We start from the raw sequence: 22,852 nt of genomic DNA, 5'->3' as shown, positions 1-22,852 counted from the left end.
ATATATAATTCTTCTGTAAGTGTGTATGTCACTGAACTTCTCTTAAACGACTGGACCGATTTTGATGAATTTTTGTGTATGTTCAAGGGGATCTGAGAATGGTTTAGATTCACAATTTTGTCCGCTGGACAATGTTTTTTTATTTAATTTTTATGGCAAAACAACGTCTGTCGGGTCACCTAGTCACTTTATAATATGAATTAATTTCGAAATTAATCCAAACATACATATTTTCAAACGAGTTTTATTTTAAGCCCTAAAACGTGTGAAACCTTGTTCTCATTTAGTAAAAACATACAAAAATACTGTTCGTTATCGTCACAAGGTTACTGAGCAATAATTACTGTGCTGTTTATGTAATAATTGCTGGATAATGTCGTGCAAAAACTGCTGATTGCAACTGCAAGTAGCAATTGTAACTATTAAAATGTACTTGTAAGATTATTGTGCATTCCTGAACGAAATTTGTTGGTGTGATGCTGGATAATGTCCTTGAAAAACTGCTAACAGTGTGTGGTTCATTCATTTATTTATTCACTGTCACTAAAGGCTTGTTTCTGTTATTTACTTTTTTTAACCCTTTGACCGCCACGGTCGGCTATACTCGACAAATCAGAACGTGCTCACGACGCTATATTTTTGTCGACATTTACCGACGCAAGCGTCGTTAGTACTTTCTGATTTGTCGAGTATAACCGACCGTGGCGGTCAAAGGATTAAATAACTCACTCCTTCTGCTGGGTATAGTGTAAAAGTCTCCTCCCAAAATGAAGAGGTTAGGCCTCGGGTCCGCCATGCTTGAGAAGTGTGTGTTGGAAACTTTGTATCCCTTCGAAAATCCAGTCTATCGCATTTTTACATTTATTCCGGAATAAGGCGTCAGGTTATAAAAACCAAATTATTATTTACATGAGACCTACCTCAACTAGAAAAGCCTGTAACGCCTGATTTACGCCAATTTTCTTCACAAATATTTAACACCTACAAATCGAGGAACATGTCCCGTTGATTACTTTACAAGTATCGTTTAACGTTAGAGCATGAATAATGCCACAATCGTAGTAACCCAGATCCAATGATTGTTTGTTTATTGCACATAGTACTTCTTAATAGAATTGTTTTACGTCATTATGAATCAACTTTCTTTACAATTTCATGGATTTTTGATTGGTTACATACGGCCAAGCGGAGATATTTATACAATTCATCGTATGGTTAGTGATCAACAAAACGTTGTTCAAGCCGGCAAAAAACCTTTGATATAACTATACGACTGTTATCTTAATTTAAAACAACGGAGTCTAGGTTTTTGCATGCCCTCCGATTTTTTAAAGCATGGAGACGCTCCGCCTAATGCTTAACAAAAGTGACGATGTCTTTTTACTAAACAAGTTTGATTTGACAGTCAACTCGAACGCATGGCGAGCGTCATTTACTCAATTGTATTATTTAATGTTTAAGAACTCAAGTAGATTAGGTCGAGAGATAATTTTTACTTAATGCTTAAAGAACTTAGGTAGTGATAAATTTTCCTTTGTCTGAAATCATATTGCTTCAACTTTTTGTTCTACAATACACTAATAACGAAACAATAAAAGAGGATACGGACATAATTATACACTAGAACATAATTTAAAAATGTAATTAAATTCATCATAGTAATTGTTTTAGATTCAGGATGTTACAACAACATTATCTTCTAGTAGGTATACAAAATCATAAAGAAAACATGCAGAATCTTCAAATTATTACAAGTCTGGTAAAAAAATGCCCTTGAACTGTTTAACAAAAACATTGGGATGTAAGACTTTTTATGAGACTTTTTCATACCATACAAAGTATAGAGCAATGGCCATTTCTCACGTGGATCGTTTTTATTGAAGAAGCTTGTCACTGTTTATCTAATTAATGAATAGTTGCTAACTTAACCTCCATAGGCACGTTGGATTCTTTCAAAGAAGTTTCTACCACATATGAGTTAGTATGTCCCGAGGCAAGGGCATTTATAACGATATACCTACTGTACCATCAGACAATTAAACTAACACGTATTTATATGAACGATGACAAAATAAGACATTCCTCCATCTAAACAAACTGGCAGACGACCAAACTTAACGACTGCTTAACCCAAAGACCCTACATTCTGACTGAGTTAATTTAGGTCATTGATAGAGATGAAACGGATAGCAGTTTGGCCGGATACCGGATACCGGATATTCGGCCTACCACCTGGCCGGATAGCCGGATATCCGGCCGCCGAATATTCGGCAGAAGTTAGAGCGCTTGTAGACGTCCGTTCTTTTCACCGGAGAACGGACCGTGTTTTTTGCCGGATAAGCGGTGGCGTAGGGTTTATAATGAGTATGTGTACACGCACCGGACATCGGTCCGGCGAACAATTTACGCCGGATGCACCACCGCCTCCCCTCGGCGCGACGGACACCGGTCCGGTGTAAGAAAGAGCGGTCATCCACGCCAGTGTATTGGTGCGTGTTGACGCTGCCGGACGTATTGCCTGTTTTCTGTAAATTGTGTGCCGTCTACCTGCGTTCTTTTAAAAAATGCCCTATGAAAATCAAGTTAAGCCTCAAGAACTGATGCAGCAAGATGATTCCCAATCTTCAATTGTTACTGAATTAAGTTCAATCACAACGCCTGATTACGATTTCGATTTTTTCTAAAAGTCCTTAATTTATTTTTTGAGTATAATAAAACAATTACTACCTACCTACTAAATTTTGTTTTAATTAATACAGGTAATTCGGTATGTAACGTTTTTTTTTCGAATGTCAGTTATTTGTGTAATCCAATCTTTAGGAAATTTAAGAAACTATTTTGAAAATTTTTGTTTTCGAATCGGCAGTTTTATTTTTATAAGCCTTCAAAAGTTGTATGAATGACCTATATATATCCATACTACGCTGCAGAATCTTTGTATAGCGAAGGTCATTGCACATAAAGTTTGAAGCTCCATAACATTAAAAGTATCGATCTACTATTCGGCCGGATGTCTATCCGGCCGAATAGTAGTTATCCGGTATTCGGCCGGATAGTATTAAGACCGCCGGATAGGCCGGATACCGGATAGTTACCGGATATCCGTTTCATCTCTAGTCATTGACAGTTTATTCACGCTTTATCCTTATCAGTTTCAGGTCCTGACCACAATATATAAGAACACCAGAAGAAAAGCCTACGCCGCGAGCACAAAATTTCGACGACCTTCGAATAAATAGCTAGAAACACAAACGTGACGAGAGTGTATATAAAAAAGCCACTAAAATACGTTTTAAGTCATTTAAGGACTTGTAAGTATGTAAAGTAAGTGCGTTTAATTTTATCCTAGACTTTTTTGCACCATTCGTAAACAAACACTTATAACTAACTAGCTGACCAGCGCAACTTCGCTTGCGTTGTCATTTTACGTTGCTACGTAATGTTATATCCTATAGCCTTCCTCAATAAAAATGCTATCTAACAATAAAATATTTTTTAAATTCGCAACAGCAGTTCCTGAGATTGGCGAGTTCAAACAAACAAACAAACTCTATAATTGTGTAATATTAGTATAGATAGATAATTCTGACTGACATTTTCTAAGTACTTTCCTCTTTTTACAATTCTAGACGTCCTAGATCATTTAATAGCAGTAAACCGTTGAAGTAATTTATGAAATTGTCACAAATAAATAATGCAAGCAGGTTCGTCCTTGCGTCATAATGGGAGTAATGGGACACTAAACAATGGCGCTCTTATCACCGGCTCATAATTACACGTCTTGTTATTCTTTAACTTATTTCCATAATTTACCGGCGCAATTAGCGAGATAGAACAGTGGTGAAGAATTTCGCTTTGTTTAAATTGTTTAATTTTAACTATACAGTACATTTTCTGATTGACTAGAAAATTTACTGAATATACGTATAAACGTATAAATCAGAAAATGTATAAAAATATAAAAAATTCATTAATTACTTCACGAGTAGAATATTATCGGAACGAACCTGACTGGAATTGGCCTGCGCTAAATGTCAATATTATTGACTTTTCCATTAATAACTAAGATTTGAGATCTTAGGCCTTAATTAACCTAAACACTACTTTACAGTAGACCATTCTCCATAATAACTAAAACCTTATCCAATTTCTTTCAAATCGTAGTCATATACTTCACAAGCATAACTTTCATTTATAAAGTACTTAATCATCGTATACCAAACGTCTCATTAGCAAAAGCCTTATATACTTATCTTCAGTAAAAACCACTAAATACCTCCAAAACTATTCTTAGAACTTGCCATAAATTGTTCTCAAAGTTTTTGCTACAAAGAACTCGAGTTAACTTGACTTTTTTGTCACATGTGTCGTAATAAGTACTTGAATTCGCACATAAGTGTTAGCACAATGACAAAAACTTGATCATGTGATTGTGACTGACCACGGGTAAGTGATCAGATGAATCAAATTTCCGTGACAATGTTTATACGATCATTGTATCTTTTATGGAGGAACTTATAAAAAGTTTTACAGACTATTGACTGTTCGAGTTTCGTCTGATAATAATTTCAGCGACTAGTAGACTGGCATACATACATACATAATGCTATAATCTCACTGACACAAAGATTTTCCGTGTAGGAATCGAACCCACGTCCAAAGGGAACAATCAAACTATAGACGTATTCCACATACGCTATATTCAGTATTTTCACTAAAATCTTAATAGCACAAATATGTTTCGAGAGAGAACTGAAATCATGACCATATTGACCACAGTGACAGTCTTGCAAGCCAAGCTGGCAAGCCTTGGTAAGCCTTAACCACCGAGTTATAGATCGTGATCGTCACCGTCATCGAAAATCAATTTGTGGATTTCTGAAATGACTTGCCTGTCTCCATGGGAATATCAGTCGAGTCCAAATACTACGAATTTTATCTAAGCATACACAATGAATCACCCCTGTCTGCCCGTAATCTATGTAAATGTCCCCACGTTTAGCGATGACTATACCTAACAACACGTACAATGTACATGTATGTACATACTTAGTTATAAGTGCTATAGTACCTGCCTACTACTTTGTCACGGTTGCACTGCTATATTCGTATAGATTTAAATAAAATATTATAAGACTAATAGCCTATGTAGCAGGATTGGTCTACATTATTTCTCAAAACCTTTTTACAGAAATGGATATGTTGTATTTGGACTAAAATTCTAAACACTTTTTTTCTGTTACGGTTTAATTAAACAGGAAATCTACTAAACACATTTATGCATTTTTTAAAGACATCTCCCGCTTTAAATCTTCTGTCGCGGGGACTTTTACAAACATAAAAAAACAACTGCACAAATAATAACAAATAGCATGGCGTCTTAAACCACTGCGCCAAGGAGGCAGTCAAATTTAAAAGGATAAAAAAACATAGCCTATCTTTATGCACAGATGTTATTCTGACAAACTAACAAACGCTACAGGGGATTCCTAGCATATATGTAATTGTAGTGTAGTCACGTTAGTTGAAGGCGAAACAATAGTATCCAGTATAAATTATCATAATTTTGTTTAAATAACGACAATACTAGGGACTATCCCAACGCCACAAAAACTAACAGATTCTGATACAAATTGCAAAGTACTTACTAGTGCATTAGCAAAATATACTTCAACAGGATTTTTGAATGATTTTTCTTCATAAAATTATTTGGAACTATGCCAGCTACATTGACGTGAATCAATGTAAAGATACGCGCGTACATATAACATTACCTACCGTAACTCATAGAACGTTGATATTTACAGGCTTATACAAGCGAAAGAGCTTGCCGGTCAAGTCACTAGCGGTGCAGTTCTTAAAACGTTCTATTTATACGTCACATAGGTCATAAGTTATAACTTATAATAACTACTGGTAAACCTGTTGCTTTGCTTTTGCTACCTTTATTACAATCCGCTTGTGTAGGTGCCAGCGAAATGTCATATAGTATACAGACTTGCTAAGAATGCGGTTAAAACGTAAGGTTTTTGGAAATCCGATCAGTAGTTTTACATTTATGTAGAATAGCGCGTCATAACGTAAGGTCGTAATTTTGTATGTTTGTAAAATCCCTAGCGACACGAATACGTTTTTAGTGCGTGAGTTGTTTCAACCTAGGTCTATCGAATGTCACGAAATGATGTATTGTTTGACTGAAAGGTTCATGTTTCATCTCTTACATCGCCAGGAAATCTTTAGCATTCATGTTAACTTCCGAACAAGTGAAGTAACTGAGCAGACCTAGAGTCAATTATGAATATTTATCAGTGTCTGCTAGTTAACACAAGAACTATTAAAATTCCATACAGTTATGTTATGATTTACAGGTTTCATCAGTTTTCACTCAAGGTATCGAAAGCTCTGTATTTCGATGTTTTCGTTAAAATCAATTCACGCGTTCTGATGTGGGACAGCGTAACCGATAGACAGTTATTTTTTTGGTTCGCTATTAACAACGTTAGTCCCATGTAATAGGGGGCAAGCCTATTGCCATTTACCGGGCACGTTACCGAACTCTAGGCTACTTTCGAAAAATATTACAACTTATTAGAAACGATATAAGTATACATATACAATTAAGACCAATAGCACTTTGCCCGACCTGGAAATCTAACTGGAGAACTCATGATCAGCAGTCGGATACATTACCCACTGCCGATCGCGCCACGCCAAGAATTTTGCTTAATATGTGCTTACAAAGTACTATTGTAATTTTAAACACTTATTACTAAGCAATTTGCATAGATTTCGTCACACACAGATGCAGTCGAGTAATGCTCTTATCTGCATTTAGTCATTCTGAACAATGTGTCACTTGCTACTACACTAACGACTTTAAGTTGTGGTTAATGATATTTTTTTGTAGCACACCTTAATTGTATCCTTCTGCTATCCAAAAAACATGAATATATTTGTATAGTAGTAGTAACTTATTGCAAAGGTTTTTGTCTTACAGTTGTCGTCAAAGAAATCGCCTACTCAAATTAATTTGAAGTTCAGATTTCTTACAGACACCTTACTCCTTACCTACTCTTTTCCGACTACGAAAAGAAGTCAATAGAATTCTAAAGATAGTTTTTCTTAGATACATACTTCCTCAATAGATACATTTACAAACAAACCTACATATTTTTCCATATTTTCCTGAGACATTTTCTATTTCACAACAAAAGTTTGTGCGGTTTTCCTCATTACGGTTAAGAACCTATAGAAATAATAATTTTGCATAACACAATGGTCCATAAAAAGATAATATGAAGGAACATTATATTAGTCATACGTAAAAAACATACTAAAGTATTGCAGGGGACTTTACAAACATACAAACAGCGGACACAAAGAAATAAGAAAGAGGAGAATCATACACATATGTATTCAAATTTGTTTCGTCTGAGAATCAAACCGCAGAACAACCGGTAAACAATAGCAACGTACAATGGCAAGCTATGTAAACTTTTCAAAAGTGGTAAAATACAAAATACTTTTTTTTTCTTTATTTGAACAACTTACTTTCCCACTACTGGGCATGGGTCTTATCCCAAACGAGGAAGGGTTAGGCCTTGAGTCCACTACGCTGGCCAAGTTCCGAATATTATGTTAAAAAATACTACTTTATTAAAGTTTAATCAGCGCCTCTAACGGAAATTTGTAGAAACAAAAAATCCCATTGAACCGTCAGCCAGCGCCTATAGCGGAAAATCAAGGAACTAAATACATAACAATTTAAGATTTTACTTCACTCAAACGCGTTAAATAAGGTTACCAATAAACCTCATACGGTTACTAATCGGACTACGTGCAAGAGTCCACGTGTTAGCTAAGATGAGATCAGCAGTGTTTATTTGTTTATAACTACTTTTTAAACGTCCGGTTCGTCTGTATAAAAAAATTGCTAATACGTTACATACATAACTATTGCTAGAACGATGTATGATTTGTTTATTATCATAATAGACATTGTTGCGGCGTGGTCGGTAGTGTAACCAACTTCTGACACGTGGTCCTAGGTTCATTTCCCAGAGGTAGGACAAAGTGTTATTATATTGATCTTTCTGATTTAAATTTAATTAATCTCAACAGCAGGCTGGACTGGTAACGTACTTTGCTACTTCTGAATAAGTATCGGTTAGTTTATCAAGAGGAATTTTGGCATTGCTTACACGTGCTGTCACTTTATCTATCGGATAAGTTTCCCGACACGAACCCATAGGCTATGCAACTGGCCCAAAATTTGCTATACTAAAATGTAAAAAAGGCGTATTCTAGGCTTAAACTACTAGAACCGGGAGCTGGGAAATCCCTTTGTAATAAAATACCTTCATAGCTATGATTACTTTATAATCGTCTAGTTATTTACATCACAAATAAATAATAAAAAAAAATAAGGAAATGTTTTAACTTAATATTTCATACAACCAACGCCATCTATCCCATACCGCTTGAACTACTAAGAAACAAAAGTGTTTAACCGCGAATAATCACGTGGAGGTATTGTTTTTTTTTCCTGTTCATGCTCAATTAAAGCGATTAAGATAAAACAGCCGAATGCCATGCGTTACAATAATTCACTAGCCCATGTAATTGATATTGTAAACGATGAATTGACTTCAAAAATACATCATAACTGGTTAGTTTCGAACGTATTGAGAGAACATATTACATAGTATTAGTTATTATGATTGGAATAAATACGAAATAATATTTTTAGTATTATATTATGGGATAGACATTATTACACCTGATATTCATCTTTTTGTTAGTAGTAGTGTAAATAAAAACAAAATGGGAACATTAGCAACTAAAGGCTGGCTTCAATTTCCGGATAAACCGTCTTATATAACATTTTTTTTTTCTAATATCATACTTCTAATCATTGGTTATTATCAGCGTATATCACAAAATTCATTTCATTATGTATCCAAAACCCTTTATCTCGAGGGATTAACATTCGTGTTATATTAAAAACTAGAGGCCGTCAGCGACTTCGTCTGCGTGGAAATCCTTCCCGTGTAAATCCCGATCCCTAGAGAATTCTGGGATAAAAAGTAGCCTATGTGTTATTCTGGGTCTTCAGCTACCTGCATACCAAATTTTATAGCATTCGGTTCATTAGTATTTGCGTGAAAGAGTAACCAACATCCATACATACTCGTACTCACAAAATTTCGTATTTTAGTATGAGTAGGATACCATTTCGTCACATATAACCACAGCTACTCATTGACGTAAGAGATACCAATTAGGTGAAATGAGGGCCGCGCCTCGCACATAAATTGACCTTCCATCATCATATTGCGTGCTCTCACTGTCATGGACAAGGCTGTAGGACAGTCTAGGAGTTATTTGTTGTTTGTCGTATGGTTAGTGGTCAACCTAGTGTCAAAGTTGTTCAAGCCGCCCGGAAGGCCTTTGACATGGCTTAACGACTGTTATCTTAGTAGACAACAACCGGGACCGACTTTTAACGTGCCCTCCGAAGCACGGAGACGCCCAGTTCAAATACCACTATGCGGTCACCCATCTATGGAATGACCGCGCCAATAGTTGCTTAACTCACAGATCGTTTACCGACCGGTGAGCGCAACTGGCTATGGGCGCCTCAGTCTAGGAGTGCCACTGATTCTTATCAAAGATATACTATAACGACAATGTATAGCTAACTTATTATATAGGGTGTTTTAATAAAATTCAATATTAAATTACTCAATTTTTTCTTCTTACGTGAATGTAGGTTGCTTGCTTTTAAGTACATATTTGTTATAGCAGCAACAGAAGACTTTCTTCTTTCAGAAGTCTCTAATCTTTTGAGAAAATTAAAATTGGTTTTATAATATAATATTTTTTTAGACACAGTCTAGTGACAGACAGCGGAGTCCCAGAAATAAGGTTTTTATCCTTTCGGTTCCAAAACCTAAAAAGAACATGTTTTCATTTTTTAAACTGAGTAAAAAATGGAGAAAACTACGTTGATTGTCAAGGTCGCCATAATCGCAGATTTTTGGATTTTTGGCACTTATATGTCTACGAGTATGACTACGAGATATGAATGGCTTTGAAAAGAAGAACACATCACATGCACCCATGTTTTGGTACTTTTATTTTAAAGATAATATAATTTAGTTAACGCTAGCAGGTGTCCTAAGCATACTAAGTTGCACAGATAAGTGTATTTAACTCATGTGGTTAGTCACCTCTGATAACGAATCTGCATGGAGCACTTCAAAACACACTTATGTATAGGGTTACCAGATTAAAATATCTGATTGACATCTTATTCGGAGTGCCGAGATATGATTAAAACCCGTTAAAAATGGATCAGTGAATCTGAAATATTATAATATACAAAGAGAGAATAAGTCTATACCATCGGTGTCTGGACAGAAGCGGAAGTTCTGGCAAATCTGTTTATTGATATAATCTTTGCAATCTTTAGATAAGATAAAATATATTATATTAAACAATATTACAATGTGCAATTACCTATTGTATTGAAAACAATAACAGGTCTTTGTAAACTGTAAGAATAAATCACAAGTCAGCATTAAAATCTATGATAAAATACGCAATAAATATGCATCACGTATACTATAAGTGTACATAAACATTAAAATAAATTTATTGTATTTCATGGTTTCATGTTTCATTACACCACCGTTTCTGGCAATTTTCCACGTTATATTTGTTACTAGAAGCAGTAAAACTTAGCCTTTGAAAACTGATTTATTTATTACTATCCCATATTGTCCCACTGCAGGGCAAAGGCTTCCCTTCCCCTTTTCCACCTATCGCTGTCTCAAGCTACATGATGCTAATATTTTCCTGCCTTATCAAAATTAATAAAATGTACTTCGGTGAACCCTATTGGTTACTTCTCATTCCAATGATTTACATAGTTGCAAGCACTTGAGAATCGATAATAAAGTAGTTCCGATACTGAAAATCGGTGTATCTAAACATCGGGAGTATGCGACTGCCGCACAAAAAATTACTCCTGCGGTTTTCGATCTGTACCTCGATTCTCTACCACTATATTCTATCAACAACCGGCTAGCAATCGAGAAATTTCGTATGACGATCGGCTTAGCGCTTATAGTGGCCGACGTAGATACTATTTTTGCAGAACGTTTTAAATGTCAAACTCTTGATACTCGAAAGTATCGACTTTACAGAATCGCGCTCTAGATATGGTTATTGAATAGTCCGGAGCTAGGAAGTTGTTGTGGATCTATGCCTCGGTCAGCATGTAAAGCCGTCGGACCTGCGCCTGATCTACACTAGTCGTGTCGGTAGTCCGGCCCACCGGGCTATGAATGTACCTGTATAATGTGCAGACACTTGGACACTATAAACAAAGTCCTGCACAGATGGCTGGTTTCAATTAAACTGGCTGCCGTCCTGTTTCTATGCCGGTAAACTATTAAAAATAAAACGTTATCATAACAAACATTTTACGGATTATTTCTAAAATAAATGTTATTTAGAGGACAAAGAACGTACGGAGGTCATATAATGCAATCAACGCTACTTTTACTATTTGTTCAAGATTTATTTTTAATACTTAGTAATAAAGGTCAAACGATTCGAATTAGTATATTAAAATACTTTAGCCATTTTTTGCAGTGTCCAATCTAAATTATAAGACCTACACGATTATAAAAAGTTGCCGTACTAATTAAAACCGGGTTCATCGAGGGATAGCATGGCTTTACTAAAAACCGAATTATTATGAAATCAAATTACATTACAAGTAAAAATCTTTAACCCCAGGTTTCTGAGTACATTTAGCGGTAGTTTATCTATTCAATAGCGTTTTTTGTATGAGTTTTAACGCTATTGTATAGATAAACTACCGCTAAATGTACCACAGAAACCGGGGGTAAGACAAACTTAGTGGTGTCCTGCTATCAAAAAACATGGGCAAAGTCTAAATAGTCATAATCTTCATCTGACGATGAAAAACTCAGTGCTAAACAGAAATTTTCGGTAACAGCAACATTGTTTCAATTAGTAAAAAGGTCATTGTCCATCAACAACAGTTTAAATAACAAGGTCTTCGCGATAAGACCTTGATCTCCAATTATCAGTTTTCATTCACTGTCGTAATAACTGTACGGACAAAACAAAATATCAATTGTTATTCCTTATCATAAAATACCTATTTAATTTAATTACAATGGCGGTGGATAAACCCAAAATTTAACGTTTAATTATCAATTAATGATATAGGCTTGCTACACACATATTTGAGATTCATTAATTGGCCCAGCGACGGTAAAATCGAATATTTGTAGATGAATGTTTGGGAAAAATTCCGTCCGACACCGCCGCGCCTGAATGTTTAAACCAGATTTTGTCGATTGGACCTGAAGGAACTACCCGATCGGCACGAGTCAAACAAGTGCAGTGATTGCTTTGAGTCGGGTTTGTTGTTTGAAAAATACTGCCGAACCGAACATCCGAATATGTATGTAAGCAAGTGTTAGGTGTTTACGAATTAGTTTTTATTGTTACTTTTGTAATGCGTGCACGTTACGTACGCGTGACGTATACGTGCACGCACCAGTTGTTTGTAGTATACAAAATTATAAAGTACGCTGGTAAAACTGCTAAGTATTATATTCTTCTATTATTTTTTCCCTGAAAATTTCTAAACCTATATTAAAAGTCGAAGTTCTATAAGTTTTATAAATCTATGATTCAAATTACTAACTAATTAGGTATTAGTTATTTTAATATGCGTATAATAATAATAATTAAGGCGTAAATAACTTGCGTATCAAAATAAATATTTGTTTTCGTTAGGCTCTTTGCTCAATACATAATAGTAAATCGGTAAAGTGTAGTCTAAATATGGTTGTGTATTATAGTAGCCCATTCATCAATAATAATTAGCGATTGACGTTGGTCAGATATACGATAGGACAAGCCAAACATATTATTTCCGGTCGAATTCGTCGAACCATTTTGATTTTTTGTCAGATAATGCATTGTCAGTTTATCAAACCGGCAAGGTTAATGAAAAATGTTACCTGGCAATGGAAAAATCGATCCTTAATCTAGTAAATCAGTTTACTCATATTCATTCAAAAGGTACTCTTGTAAGGTACCTACTTTCTTGACAGTTTCCTTCATACGAGAATCTTTATATGTCTTGTGGCGATAAAGAAAGAAAAATCGGTCATCTACTTCTACTTTTGTATCTCGTCTTTTTAATTTAGTCAGCTTGTTTCCATTAACTAACCTCCGCTTTTTGAGGCAGTTTATCTATTCTCGCATATAATAGCGTTTTTTTATATGAGTTTAATCGCTATTGATTAGATAAACTACCGCTAAATGTACTCAGAAAGCGGTCATAAGTGATGGTGAACATACCTGCGTAGTCGTCGGTATGGGCACTTCAGGCGATGGTGGTATGGGCGCGTGACCCTGCGCCATGGAGACCGCCACGCTGGCCGCGAACACCGCCGCCGCCAGGCACACGCTGCGTCTCTTCAACATCATCACCCTGGAAAAATTTAAATTAAAATCTTTAAACATGTATTGTTGTTTGTGTGTATTAAAATATTAATAAATTTCTTGAGAAGGAAAATATTTTACGGAACCCATGCAAGCCTCATCTTGAAGAAATGTAAAGTCCTAATCTTGCTAAGTGTGTTTTCTGACTTCTCTCTCTTACTTTGGGATAGGGCCTATGTCTAGCAGTGGAACAGCCTCTGGGAGGTTTTACTGTTAAATATTATACTAAACTACGAAAAATGTTCCTACTGCGGATTGCAATCAAAGCCGAAATGTCAAATCCAAACAATAGCAAGTATTCTGTTTGATAAATAGTCAGTTTATTTACACGCAAGCGTAAGCCGTCAGTCATAACTATAATGTTTTGAGAATAACCGCCAATATTTCTTATACTTAGTAATTAGTTGTAATGCAATAATAAGAATTATGGGTAGACAGGTTTTCGTAGTGATTTTCCTCATCGTTATTCATAAAGACAGTTTGTTTGTATATTATATTCAATACTTAAAACTTAGCATTATATAACTTCCAAATAACCCAATAAGTAAAAGAAATTGTAACGTTAACATTTTCAATTTATCTAAGTCTTTAATGTTGGCGAGAAATTCATATTTCTGAACGGAATTTCACGCAATTTTCGTCAATATATCAATTATTCAGGTTTCAGTTGATAATAAATAAAAATTTACATTTTAGCTGAAATATGACAACTGGCTGCAATACGGACAGAAAAATGACTGCCATTTAAGCCACATAGTTGCAACATAATCTACTTAATGTTTGTATGATAAGCCCTACTTCCTCCCCAGTCGTGATATTATGTTATCATTACATTCAAATAAATACGATAATCAGCTTACTTGTTCCACATTTAGCATCGATTACTTTATTGATGCCAGTGATTTGGAAGAATTATTCGCTTGTTTTCTGTTTCTCATTTCTGCAGATTCGCATTTTTTCGGAGTCGCATTTCTTCAGATTCGCATCTCTTCAATTTCTCATTTCTTCTGTATCTCTTTTCACCATATATGTACAGTCGCAACGTAAGTGGCCGTGAGTTCGTAAAGAAACTTATGGTGACAGCTCTGCTACCTTCACAGCTTATGCCGGAAGCATTTATATACATATTTGAAAATGAACCAAACGTTCAAAATGTACACACATTCAAAGAATATTTTCATAATCAATGGATTAAAAAGATATCATCCAATGTTTTGAGTTGCTATAATGAAAAAAATAAGACGACAAGCTCGTTAGAGGGCTGGCATCACCGCCTTCGAATTAGGATAGGTATTCATCCAAAGTTATTTTTATTCATTTCGTTACTAAAAAAAGAAAGAAGATTCCAAGATTTTAGAATAAAAAGGAACCAATCTAAACCTACAAAGCCTTCTAAAAAAGATCAGGAGCAAAAAGAAATTATTCAGAAATGTGTATCAGGTGACATAGCCATTCCTGAGTGTATAACATTATTATCTCGGTTGTAAAATATCTTATGTTTTCTGTTATTGTTTTGTATTCCCTGAAAACGCAGGTAGAGGTGTACTGATACGTCCTCTGTGATAATTAAATGTTTTGTTTTTACCATATCTATTTGTTTTTTTATTGTAACTGTATTCTGATTAATTGAGATACAGAAGGTATGAGAAATTGAAGAGATGCGAATCTGAAGAAATGCGAATCCGAAAAAATGCGCATCTGCAGAAATGAGAAACAGAAAACAAGCGAATAATTCATTTGGAACTGTGACTGATTGGAACAGTAGCTAAATAATGGGTTACATTTATTTATTGTTTTAAGGTAAAAAAAAAATAACCCATTAATGTCCCACTGCTGGGCAAGGGACTCCTCCCGTAATGAGGGAGGGGTTAGGCCTTGAGTCCACCACGCTGGCCAAGTGCGGGTTTTAAGTTACAACTAATAAATTAAAACAATAAGGTTTCTGAGGTACATTTAGCGGTAGTTTATCTATTCAATAGTGTCAAAACCCATATAAAAAAACGCTATTGAATAGATAAACTACCGCTAAATGTACTCAGAAACCGGGGGTAAATAAATTTAACCCATTACTGACCTACTACTTGAGCAAGGGCCTCCACCCGGAATGAGGAAGCTAAGCCTTGAGTCTACTATATTGGTTAAACGAAAATTGTGGCAACTCTTCAAAAACAGTGGTGACGAAGTCACAGGCGTGTAAGGTTACATCGCGGTGTTTTCCTTTCACCGTTAGAACAAGAAATAATTATTTCTAGTACACACATAACTTCGAAAACTCATTGCCTTGGGTTCGAACCACGGATTTGTGCGGGAGACGCACAATTAGACCACTCGGCTATTACTACATTTACTACTCGTATTGATGACAAAGAATTAATACTTATGTTATAGATTTTTCCGCTCATATCTTGACAATTACACTAATGAATGAAGCAAATAGGTTTAGCACTTAGCGGTAGACATTAAAATAATACGGAATCGTGCATTCGTGATAATATAGGTATAGATGCACGCAAATGCTTACGTTACGCTATTCGATCCATATCATGTTATGTATGTTAGCAATTCTCAAAAACGACTACTACGATTTGAATGGGGATTTCGTTTTTAAATGTATAAGGTTTTTATTTATCATCATCAAACCTGCTATAACTAAAGTGATTGGCAGAGTTTTATAGAGAAAAGTACCTATGTTATATTTTGTTAGATTTTCTTAGTTTCATTGACTTTCGACATTACAGAGTGTTAAGTCTATTGCTCAAAATTAGACATTTCGTATGAAACCAAGTTATTTCGCCACCTGTAAACATTTCAGAGTATGAATCACTATGTTGATGCGTACGCAGACCGCGGCGAAACGTGCGGATTGTTCACGCTGTTTACGTAAATCACATTTGGTATACAACACGGATTGAGCATTTTTAAAGCAAAAGCTACGATGTGTGAGAGAAATGTAAGGAAATTAGGTCTTTTATAAATCTATACAAATATTATAAATTCGAAAGTGTGGATATTTGGACAGATGTTCGTAACCCAATCGCGACAAAATTATTGAACGGAACCAAATTTCATCAAAATGAAATTTTACCAAATTTCATCAAAATGAAATTAGGTACAAACTTAGTTAATAACCTAGATATAGACACATAGGATAGGACTTGTTACCACTTTTTTATTTATTTAAAATTGCAAAGCCACAGATGGAAGCTAGTAAATCACAAAAACCTTAAAAAATGCTTTTATCCTTGTTCTAGAAAAGAGAGAATTTAGGTCTTTAGTGTGTTACCCTAGCTAAGTGTGGGTTGGGTACTTGGTCATGCTCAAGCCTGTTTATGAAACATAATAATTTATTTTTCATGAACACCATGATATATTTTCACCATAACCCTATCTACTTTTATAGAGGAAGACATAAATTGATAATGATTCATATTTTATCTTATCAACTGATAACACAGCTATGTTCTGAATGGCTGGATTATCAGATTTCTGAACCCAGATTATGCTGTATAATAGATAGGTAAACAACGAAATTGATATTAAAATTGGAATAATGATTTGCAATTTATATGTTTTTAAGCAGACAAGCTCTGTAAACATTTAAAATTTTTGTTTTATCAAGTTACTTTGCCCAGAATGAAAATCTTTTTTTTTTAAATTATACTCTATGGATTTTACTTCCTATAACTAATATTAGATTTTACCTTTACAATTACATCGAGAGACTGTTTCAGGAGACATTATGAGTCTTTGAAAGATACTTTTTTGACACACAAACGGAAATATTCATAATTTCACAGTTACTTATTTGGTACACGTAAGTACTTATTCAAGCATGAACAAAATTTTATATTCAAGTATTTACTTCAATAAGTTTTAGAAACCTGTTTTATTTACAGATACATAATAAATATTTCAATGCATGTCTGAACCATTTTGTGACATTCACAAGGTCATATTCAAATTGGTATTCAAAAAGAAAGAAGCAAATGTTAAGGATTATCAACATACTGTTTAAAGAACTAATGACATGTTTTGAATATAGAATTTAATAAGGCCTGTAGTGATCACACTTGAGGCTAATGAAAAAAAAAGTTATGTACCATAGATTTGTAGATAGTTTAAAAACTAAACATGTCTAGAGTATTTTTATAGACTTAAGTGTTCAAATCATATTGTTTCCTTACTGCATAGTTGTATTAACATGACAAAAACATTACTTATATAATAAATATGGTTTTGAAAATAAGCACAGTTATCACAGATTTTATATACTCTTATGAACTAAGGAAATGTAGATTAAGATACCATTAATTTGCCGATTTTCCCGCCAATATCAAATAGTAGAGAATCTACTTTGTGATTTAGTTTGTTTTATATTACATTAAAATATTTTGATTGTTGAACTTGCAAGCTACCTTACATTTGAAAATTAAGTCATATGGTGTTATTGACCTTAGTTGCTAAGTGTTAAGCTATGCAAATTAATTAGATAAGTAATTATATTGCAATACATTCAGTCTTATCTCAGCTAAAATAGACTGCAATTAGTCCACACACTAATAGTGCCGCAAAACGAACGGTATGATATCACTAATTCACCAATACAATGCGTGACTGGTGTCTGTAACTGATACGAAAACAATAAATAATAACTCACTCAGCGTGTGATGTACGTGTAACAAACGCTAAGAACCGACGATCAAATAAACAATGTTATTTATAGTTCAATCTTCATAATAAACCATTCTAACAGGACGTCCGATCAATTGGTCAACGGTCTGCTTAACTAATAACCTATTAATCGATTAAAGTTATTCCACATATTAATAAATTTTCTGTAACACGCGATGAAACGTCACCCTGAACCGTGAATGTCAGACAAAAGTACTTACATTTTTCTTCACTATATACACTGACGATACGCAAAACAGATAATAAAAATAACACCTAGTTATCTTTATTTCATAGCGATGCAAACATATAAGAAATAAGTGCACGTTTACTACAATAAAATCCACATTTTCGTAAAACAAAATCGAAGTTGAGCGAGTTGACAGTCCCTACGTCCGTCTCACTTGACATTGACAGTGCAATGTTGTCACTTGTCATACACTTTCACTCCGTTCAGAAACAGGCAACCTTGTTTAATATTGTAAAACTTTTATCTGAAGCTGAAATAAGTAAAAATTTCCAAAAAAAAATTTTTTTATAATTTTACTAAATGACAGTAAATCATCTTTTAGCTAGCCTTAATTTAGGATTTAGGATTTCTTTCAGATAAAGTTTTACATCTCCAATCCTAGGTATACCCGTATGAAACAGACAAAACTTTCTGTATGTACCTTGTATTAAGGCGCTTCTAAACGGGCCATATTTTCCTGCAATATGTGGCTGCACTATTGGCAACTTATTGCTCGGCCATCACAAAAATATTTTATTGCAACGATGGCCGAGCAATCTATGGCCGAGCCATGTGTTGCAATATGTCTGAAAATAGTATGGAGCATGATGCAGACTCCTAAACGGGCCACACAAACCGGCAACAATGGCTGAAGAAATCACACTCGTCGCAGCAGCCTATATTGTTTTACAAGAAAAATCAAAAAGGAAAAAGCAGAGACAGTGGATTCGACCTTACTTAAATAGGCGTGAAACATTAGACAAATAATGTCAAGAATTAATGCTGGATAAAAAACTATTTTCCAACTTTTCAATTAATTAAATTTAATTTTTAATCAATTTAGTCATTGAAAAAAATATAAGTATATTTAGGTATCTGATTAGTTGAAAATAGTATGAGTGTAATGGAACACATCAAATGATACCGATATGATGATAATAAATATACATCGCGTAGAAAAGGATGCACTATATCATAACAAAAGTGAGCGACTGAAACAACAATAAAACTGGCCGGGCAACATTGCCGTAAAATCGGTAGCTCAGCGATCGTCCGGCAACCTATCAAAACAATATCGGCCATTCACTGCAATATCAAAAATGTGTGGCTATATGTCTGAGACATTGCTGCAATATTGCTGCAATATTGCGTAGTGTGGCTGGAGTTGCTCGCAATATGTCCGGCCACTATGTTGCAGCCACATATTGCAGGAAAATATGGCCCGTTTAGAAGCGCCTTTATAAAAACATTGTAAAACCGATGTTGATATTTATTTCGGAACGAAATCTGCTGCGTTTAGTAGCTGCAAGTTATTAAAAAAAGATAAAACACTTTTTTATTCCGACAGACTGAATTACTCTTGAACCGTACCTATCGTACATTTTTACCAAATATTATATTGAAATAACCAATATTATCATTGTGAATGAAGAGGTAAAACTACAAATTTTTATAACTAAACGCAGACTGTATTTATTCTGACGTTCAATTGAAATTGGAGGTTATGTGATTGTAAAGATAAGGTCAATGAATTCATAACAGAGATCAAAGAAATAAGAAGATGCCTCAAGATTACAGGAGATTTAACGGACCCGAAGACAGTATATCATACAAGTGCTTCACAAAGAATTATTTAAAGACTTACGATGAACTTTATAACGAGTTGTTGGATGACAAAGAACTTCGGAAAGACGGGCGCGCTTTATCCGAAGCGCGTAGCATGTGTATGTTTTGTATGTATTAGGTGAGGGTTTAAATAAATACTCTTATTCGTGAACCATGGCTAAAGTAGTACAAATTTCTTCCAGTTGCTACGACGCAGGTGGTAACACAAGCGAAGGGCTCGGCTTATATAGAGCGAAATAACACTAAAATAATTTGTGCGGTGTTTGATCCGCGGGAGATTCCCCATCAAAATGAGTTCAGGTAAGTGTAAGCATGTAGTTACATATTATGAAGAGTTCATACCATCCTGTCTAAGATTCAGAAGTTTGAGCTTAAATTTTTCCTCACTAACTATTAAGCATGATAACTATTCCATAAGATGATAAATAATTTTAACATAAAGTTAACTAACATACCTACATAAGAATCATCCATGTAATTGATATATTTTCCAGTCAACTTGGTCAAATATTCTGTGAGGTGAAATTCGCGCCATTTTCCTGCCCGCGCCGGAGACGACCTCATGCACCTGATACAGAAGAAAAAGCTATGTCTGCTGCCCTCAGGAAGGCCCTGGAACCTGCTGTCTGCAGACATTTATTCCCCAACTATCAGGTAACACTTATTACATTAATACTTGAAGTTAAAAAGGGTAATCCCTTTTCCATAAATGTTACAATAGTACCTACCTTTGTAAGTACTTAAGGTAAAATCTATTGAAAAGTAAGTGTCTGTGGATATATTTCAAAAACAATTTTGTGATATTGTTATCAATAGACTGATAAATTCAAAGTTATTATGTCAAGCAAAACTTGATTTTATCAAATTAACATCATTTTTTTGTTATTGTTTCAGGTTGATGTCTTCATATACATTCTAGAACATGATGGAGCTTGTCTAGCAAATGCTATCAATGCTGCCGGCCTTGCATTAGCAGATGCAGCAGTACCTATGTATGATATTATCACAGCATCCTCCATAGCTGTTATAGGTAATAAAATCTTTGTAGACCCCACCGAAGCCGAAGAACACATTGCACTTACAAGCCCAGACAGTGATACCAGCCATGGAATAATAACCATGTCAATGTTGCCAGAGTTAAAACAAATATCACATTTCACACACATCGGCTATGTAGATGCCGAAAGCTTAACACAAGCGATGGATATTTTAGAAAAAGAATGCACTGATATTGTTCCACATGTGCAGAAAATACTGGTTGGAAATCTGGTAAAAGGTTTTGAACAAAGAAAAAAGATTGACCAAGAAGCTAAAGAGCGGGAAAAGCTTCTAAATGCCAAAATGGAGGAATGGAAAACTTTATTGAATGCTGGATGACATCATGATATGTTTGAAATTTTTATGGGGGGCCATCATCAAATTCTCCATGAAAATAATGTGGGACATTAAAAGACCACAATTTTAAAAATGTATTGTCTGTATCAGACCTGTGAGTGCATTAGAATAATTAATTGCTCAGAATAGATTACTTAAGGTTTGTGGGTATAATGGTCTCCATGGTCCCCCCACCAAATATTGTCAATGAAGAGTTATTTTTTAATTGTTGTTTTATTTACCTACTCCTTGAATCTAAGAAAAATTTACACATACATACTATACTACTAACAATACTATATACAATCAATGAAAAGTTGTAGAAATAAATCAACATAGGTTGAACTTGCATTCTACTCTGCTTTACCACCATCCACCTATTTATCGTTCACTGAGTTCAACAGAAATTGCTATCCATAAGTTTGTTATGGAAAGTGACAATAACAATAAACTGAAATATATATTTGTCTTTAATACATGAATGGTGGAAAGATAGAGCACTGAAATGGCTGTTTAACAAGTTTAATAGAACACTTTCCATATTGTATGATTAGAACAATAGTTATACAATAATAATTACAACCAAAAATCATAAATAAAATCAATATTAACCTTAATTAATTACTTTATTGTGATATAAAAAGCACAATGAGACATAATCACCACACAATCACTTACATCTAAAACAAACACACTAAGATTAATCTTCAGGCTTTTCTGGTGGAGGGCCGCAAGGTTGAAGCATTCTCTCCATTAGGTTGAACTTCACTCGAGCTTTAGACTCATTCTCAACGATCGCGAAGTAACTTAAGAGGTCAGGATGTCCCATGTAACTGCAGCAGGAATCCCGATGCTGATTGGTCAACCATTCGTATTTAGTAGTGTCGGCGTGCCCAGTACCGATGTACTTGCTCTGAAGATGCTCAAGCTGGCTGTGTATGTTGTATCTCTCACCCATTGTGCTAAAATAACAGAAAATAGTTTGAGGTTATGTTGTAAACACTATCGTTGACAATGAGTGGTGAACGAATCATAATTATAATAACAAATACCTGTGATACAATCTTTTTCAAATAGTTGTAGAAATTATGAAAATGAAATTATTGTTAAACGAACTTGGGTTTATTTATAGGTATTTATAGTCAGACACTGACGGCAATGACGCTTTGACACTTGACAGCGTTTTGCCGTTTGCGTTCAAAAACGAAAGAAGGAGTCTCTTCTTACTTGCATCTCCTTCAAGGAGATGCAAGTATAAAAAAAATGATTAATAAGTATGTGGGTATACTTTTCGATACTTTTTTCTTTCTTCTATAGGTAGGTACCTAGTATAAATATTATAAAATGTTTCATTTGCCATAGATACCTACCTACTAAATTATAGTTTAATGGGTG

At 34.7% G+C, this 22,852-nt stretch overlaps 3 protein-coding genes across 5 annotated transcripts in view; 1 reads left to right on the top strand and 2 right to left on the bottom strand.

Annotated features, from left to right (window-relative positions):
- Positions 1 to 18,638, bottom strand: part of LOC142982943 (putative divalent cation/proton antiporter TMEM165) — a 58,405-nt gene extending 39,767 nt beyond the window's left edge. For both annotated transcript variants that reach the window (XM_076129691.1, XM_076129693.1), the window contains exons 1-2: positions 18,450 to 18,638; positions 13,414 to 13,546 (exon numbers count right to left, since the gene is read on the bottom strand). In XM_076129691.1, coding sequence (XP_075985806.1) covers positions 13,414 to 13,546; positions 18,450 to 18,451 — 135 coding nt within the window. In that variant the 5' untranslated portion in view covers positions 18,452 to 18,638. The remainder of the gene's footprint in view (positions 1 to 13,413; positions 13,547 to 18,449) is intronic.
- A 1,303-nt stretch (positions 18,639 to 19,941) lies between these two features.
- LOC142982675 (exosome complex component MTR3-like) lies at positions 19,942 to 21,683 on the top strand. Of its 2 annotated transcripts, none has more exons than XM_076129306.1 (4): positions 19,942 to 20,181; positions 20,266 to 20,383; positions 20,578 to 20,737; positions 20,978 to 21,683. In XM_076129306.1, the coding sequence occupies exons 1-4, from the start codon at positions 20,019 to 20,021 to the stop codon at positions 21,458 to 21,460; spliced, it is 924 nt and encodes a 307-aa protein (XP_075985421.1). In that variant the 5' UTR covers positions 19,942 to 20,018; the 3' UTR covers positions 21,461 to 21,683. The 2 variants fall into 2 exon arrangements, with proteins under 2 accessions (XP_075985421.1, XP_075985418.1); XM_076129303.1 differs by having other exon boundaries at positions 19,942 to 20,190.
- A 381-nt stretch (positions 21,684 to 22,064) lies between these two features.
- On the bottom strand, positions 22,065 to 22,670 carry Sf3b5 (splicing factor 3b subunit 5). The gene is made up of 2 exons (XM_076129307.1): positions 22,510 to 22,670; positions 22,065 to 22,419 (listed from the first exon to the last, which is right to left on the bottom strand). Exon 2 carries the CDS (start codon positions 22,413 to 22,415, stop codon positions 22,158 to 22,160), a length of 258 nt encoding a protein of 85 aa, XP_075985422.1. The 5' UTR covers positions 22,416 to 22,419; positions 22,510 to 22,670; the 3' UTR covers positions 22,065 to 22,157.
- Between the last annotated feature and the right edge of the window lie 182 nt (positions 22,671 to 22,852).

This window comes from Anticarsia gemmatalis, chromosome 22, assembly GCF_050436995.1.
Source record: "Anticarsia gemmatalis isolate Benzon Research Colony breed Stoneville strain chromosome 22, ilAntGemm2 primary, whole genome shotgun sequence".
Lineage (NCBI taxonomy): Eukaryota > Metazoa > Arthropoda > Insecta > Lepidoptera > Erebidae > Anticarsia > Anticarsia gemmatalis.
The sequence above is the reverse complement of the archived record's forward strand: the minus strand, read 5'-3'. Positions and strand labels throughout refer to the sequence as shown.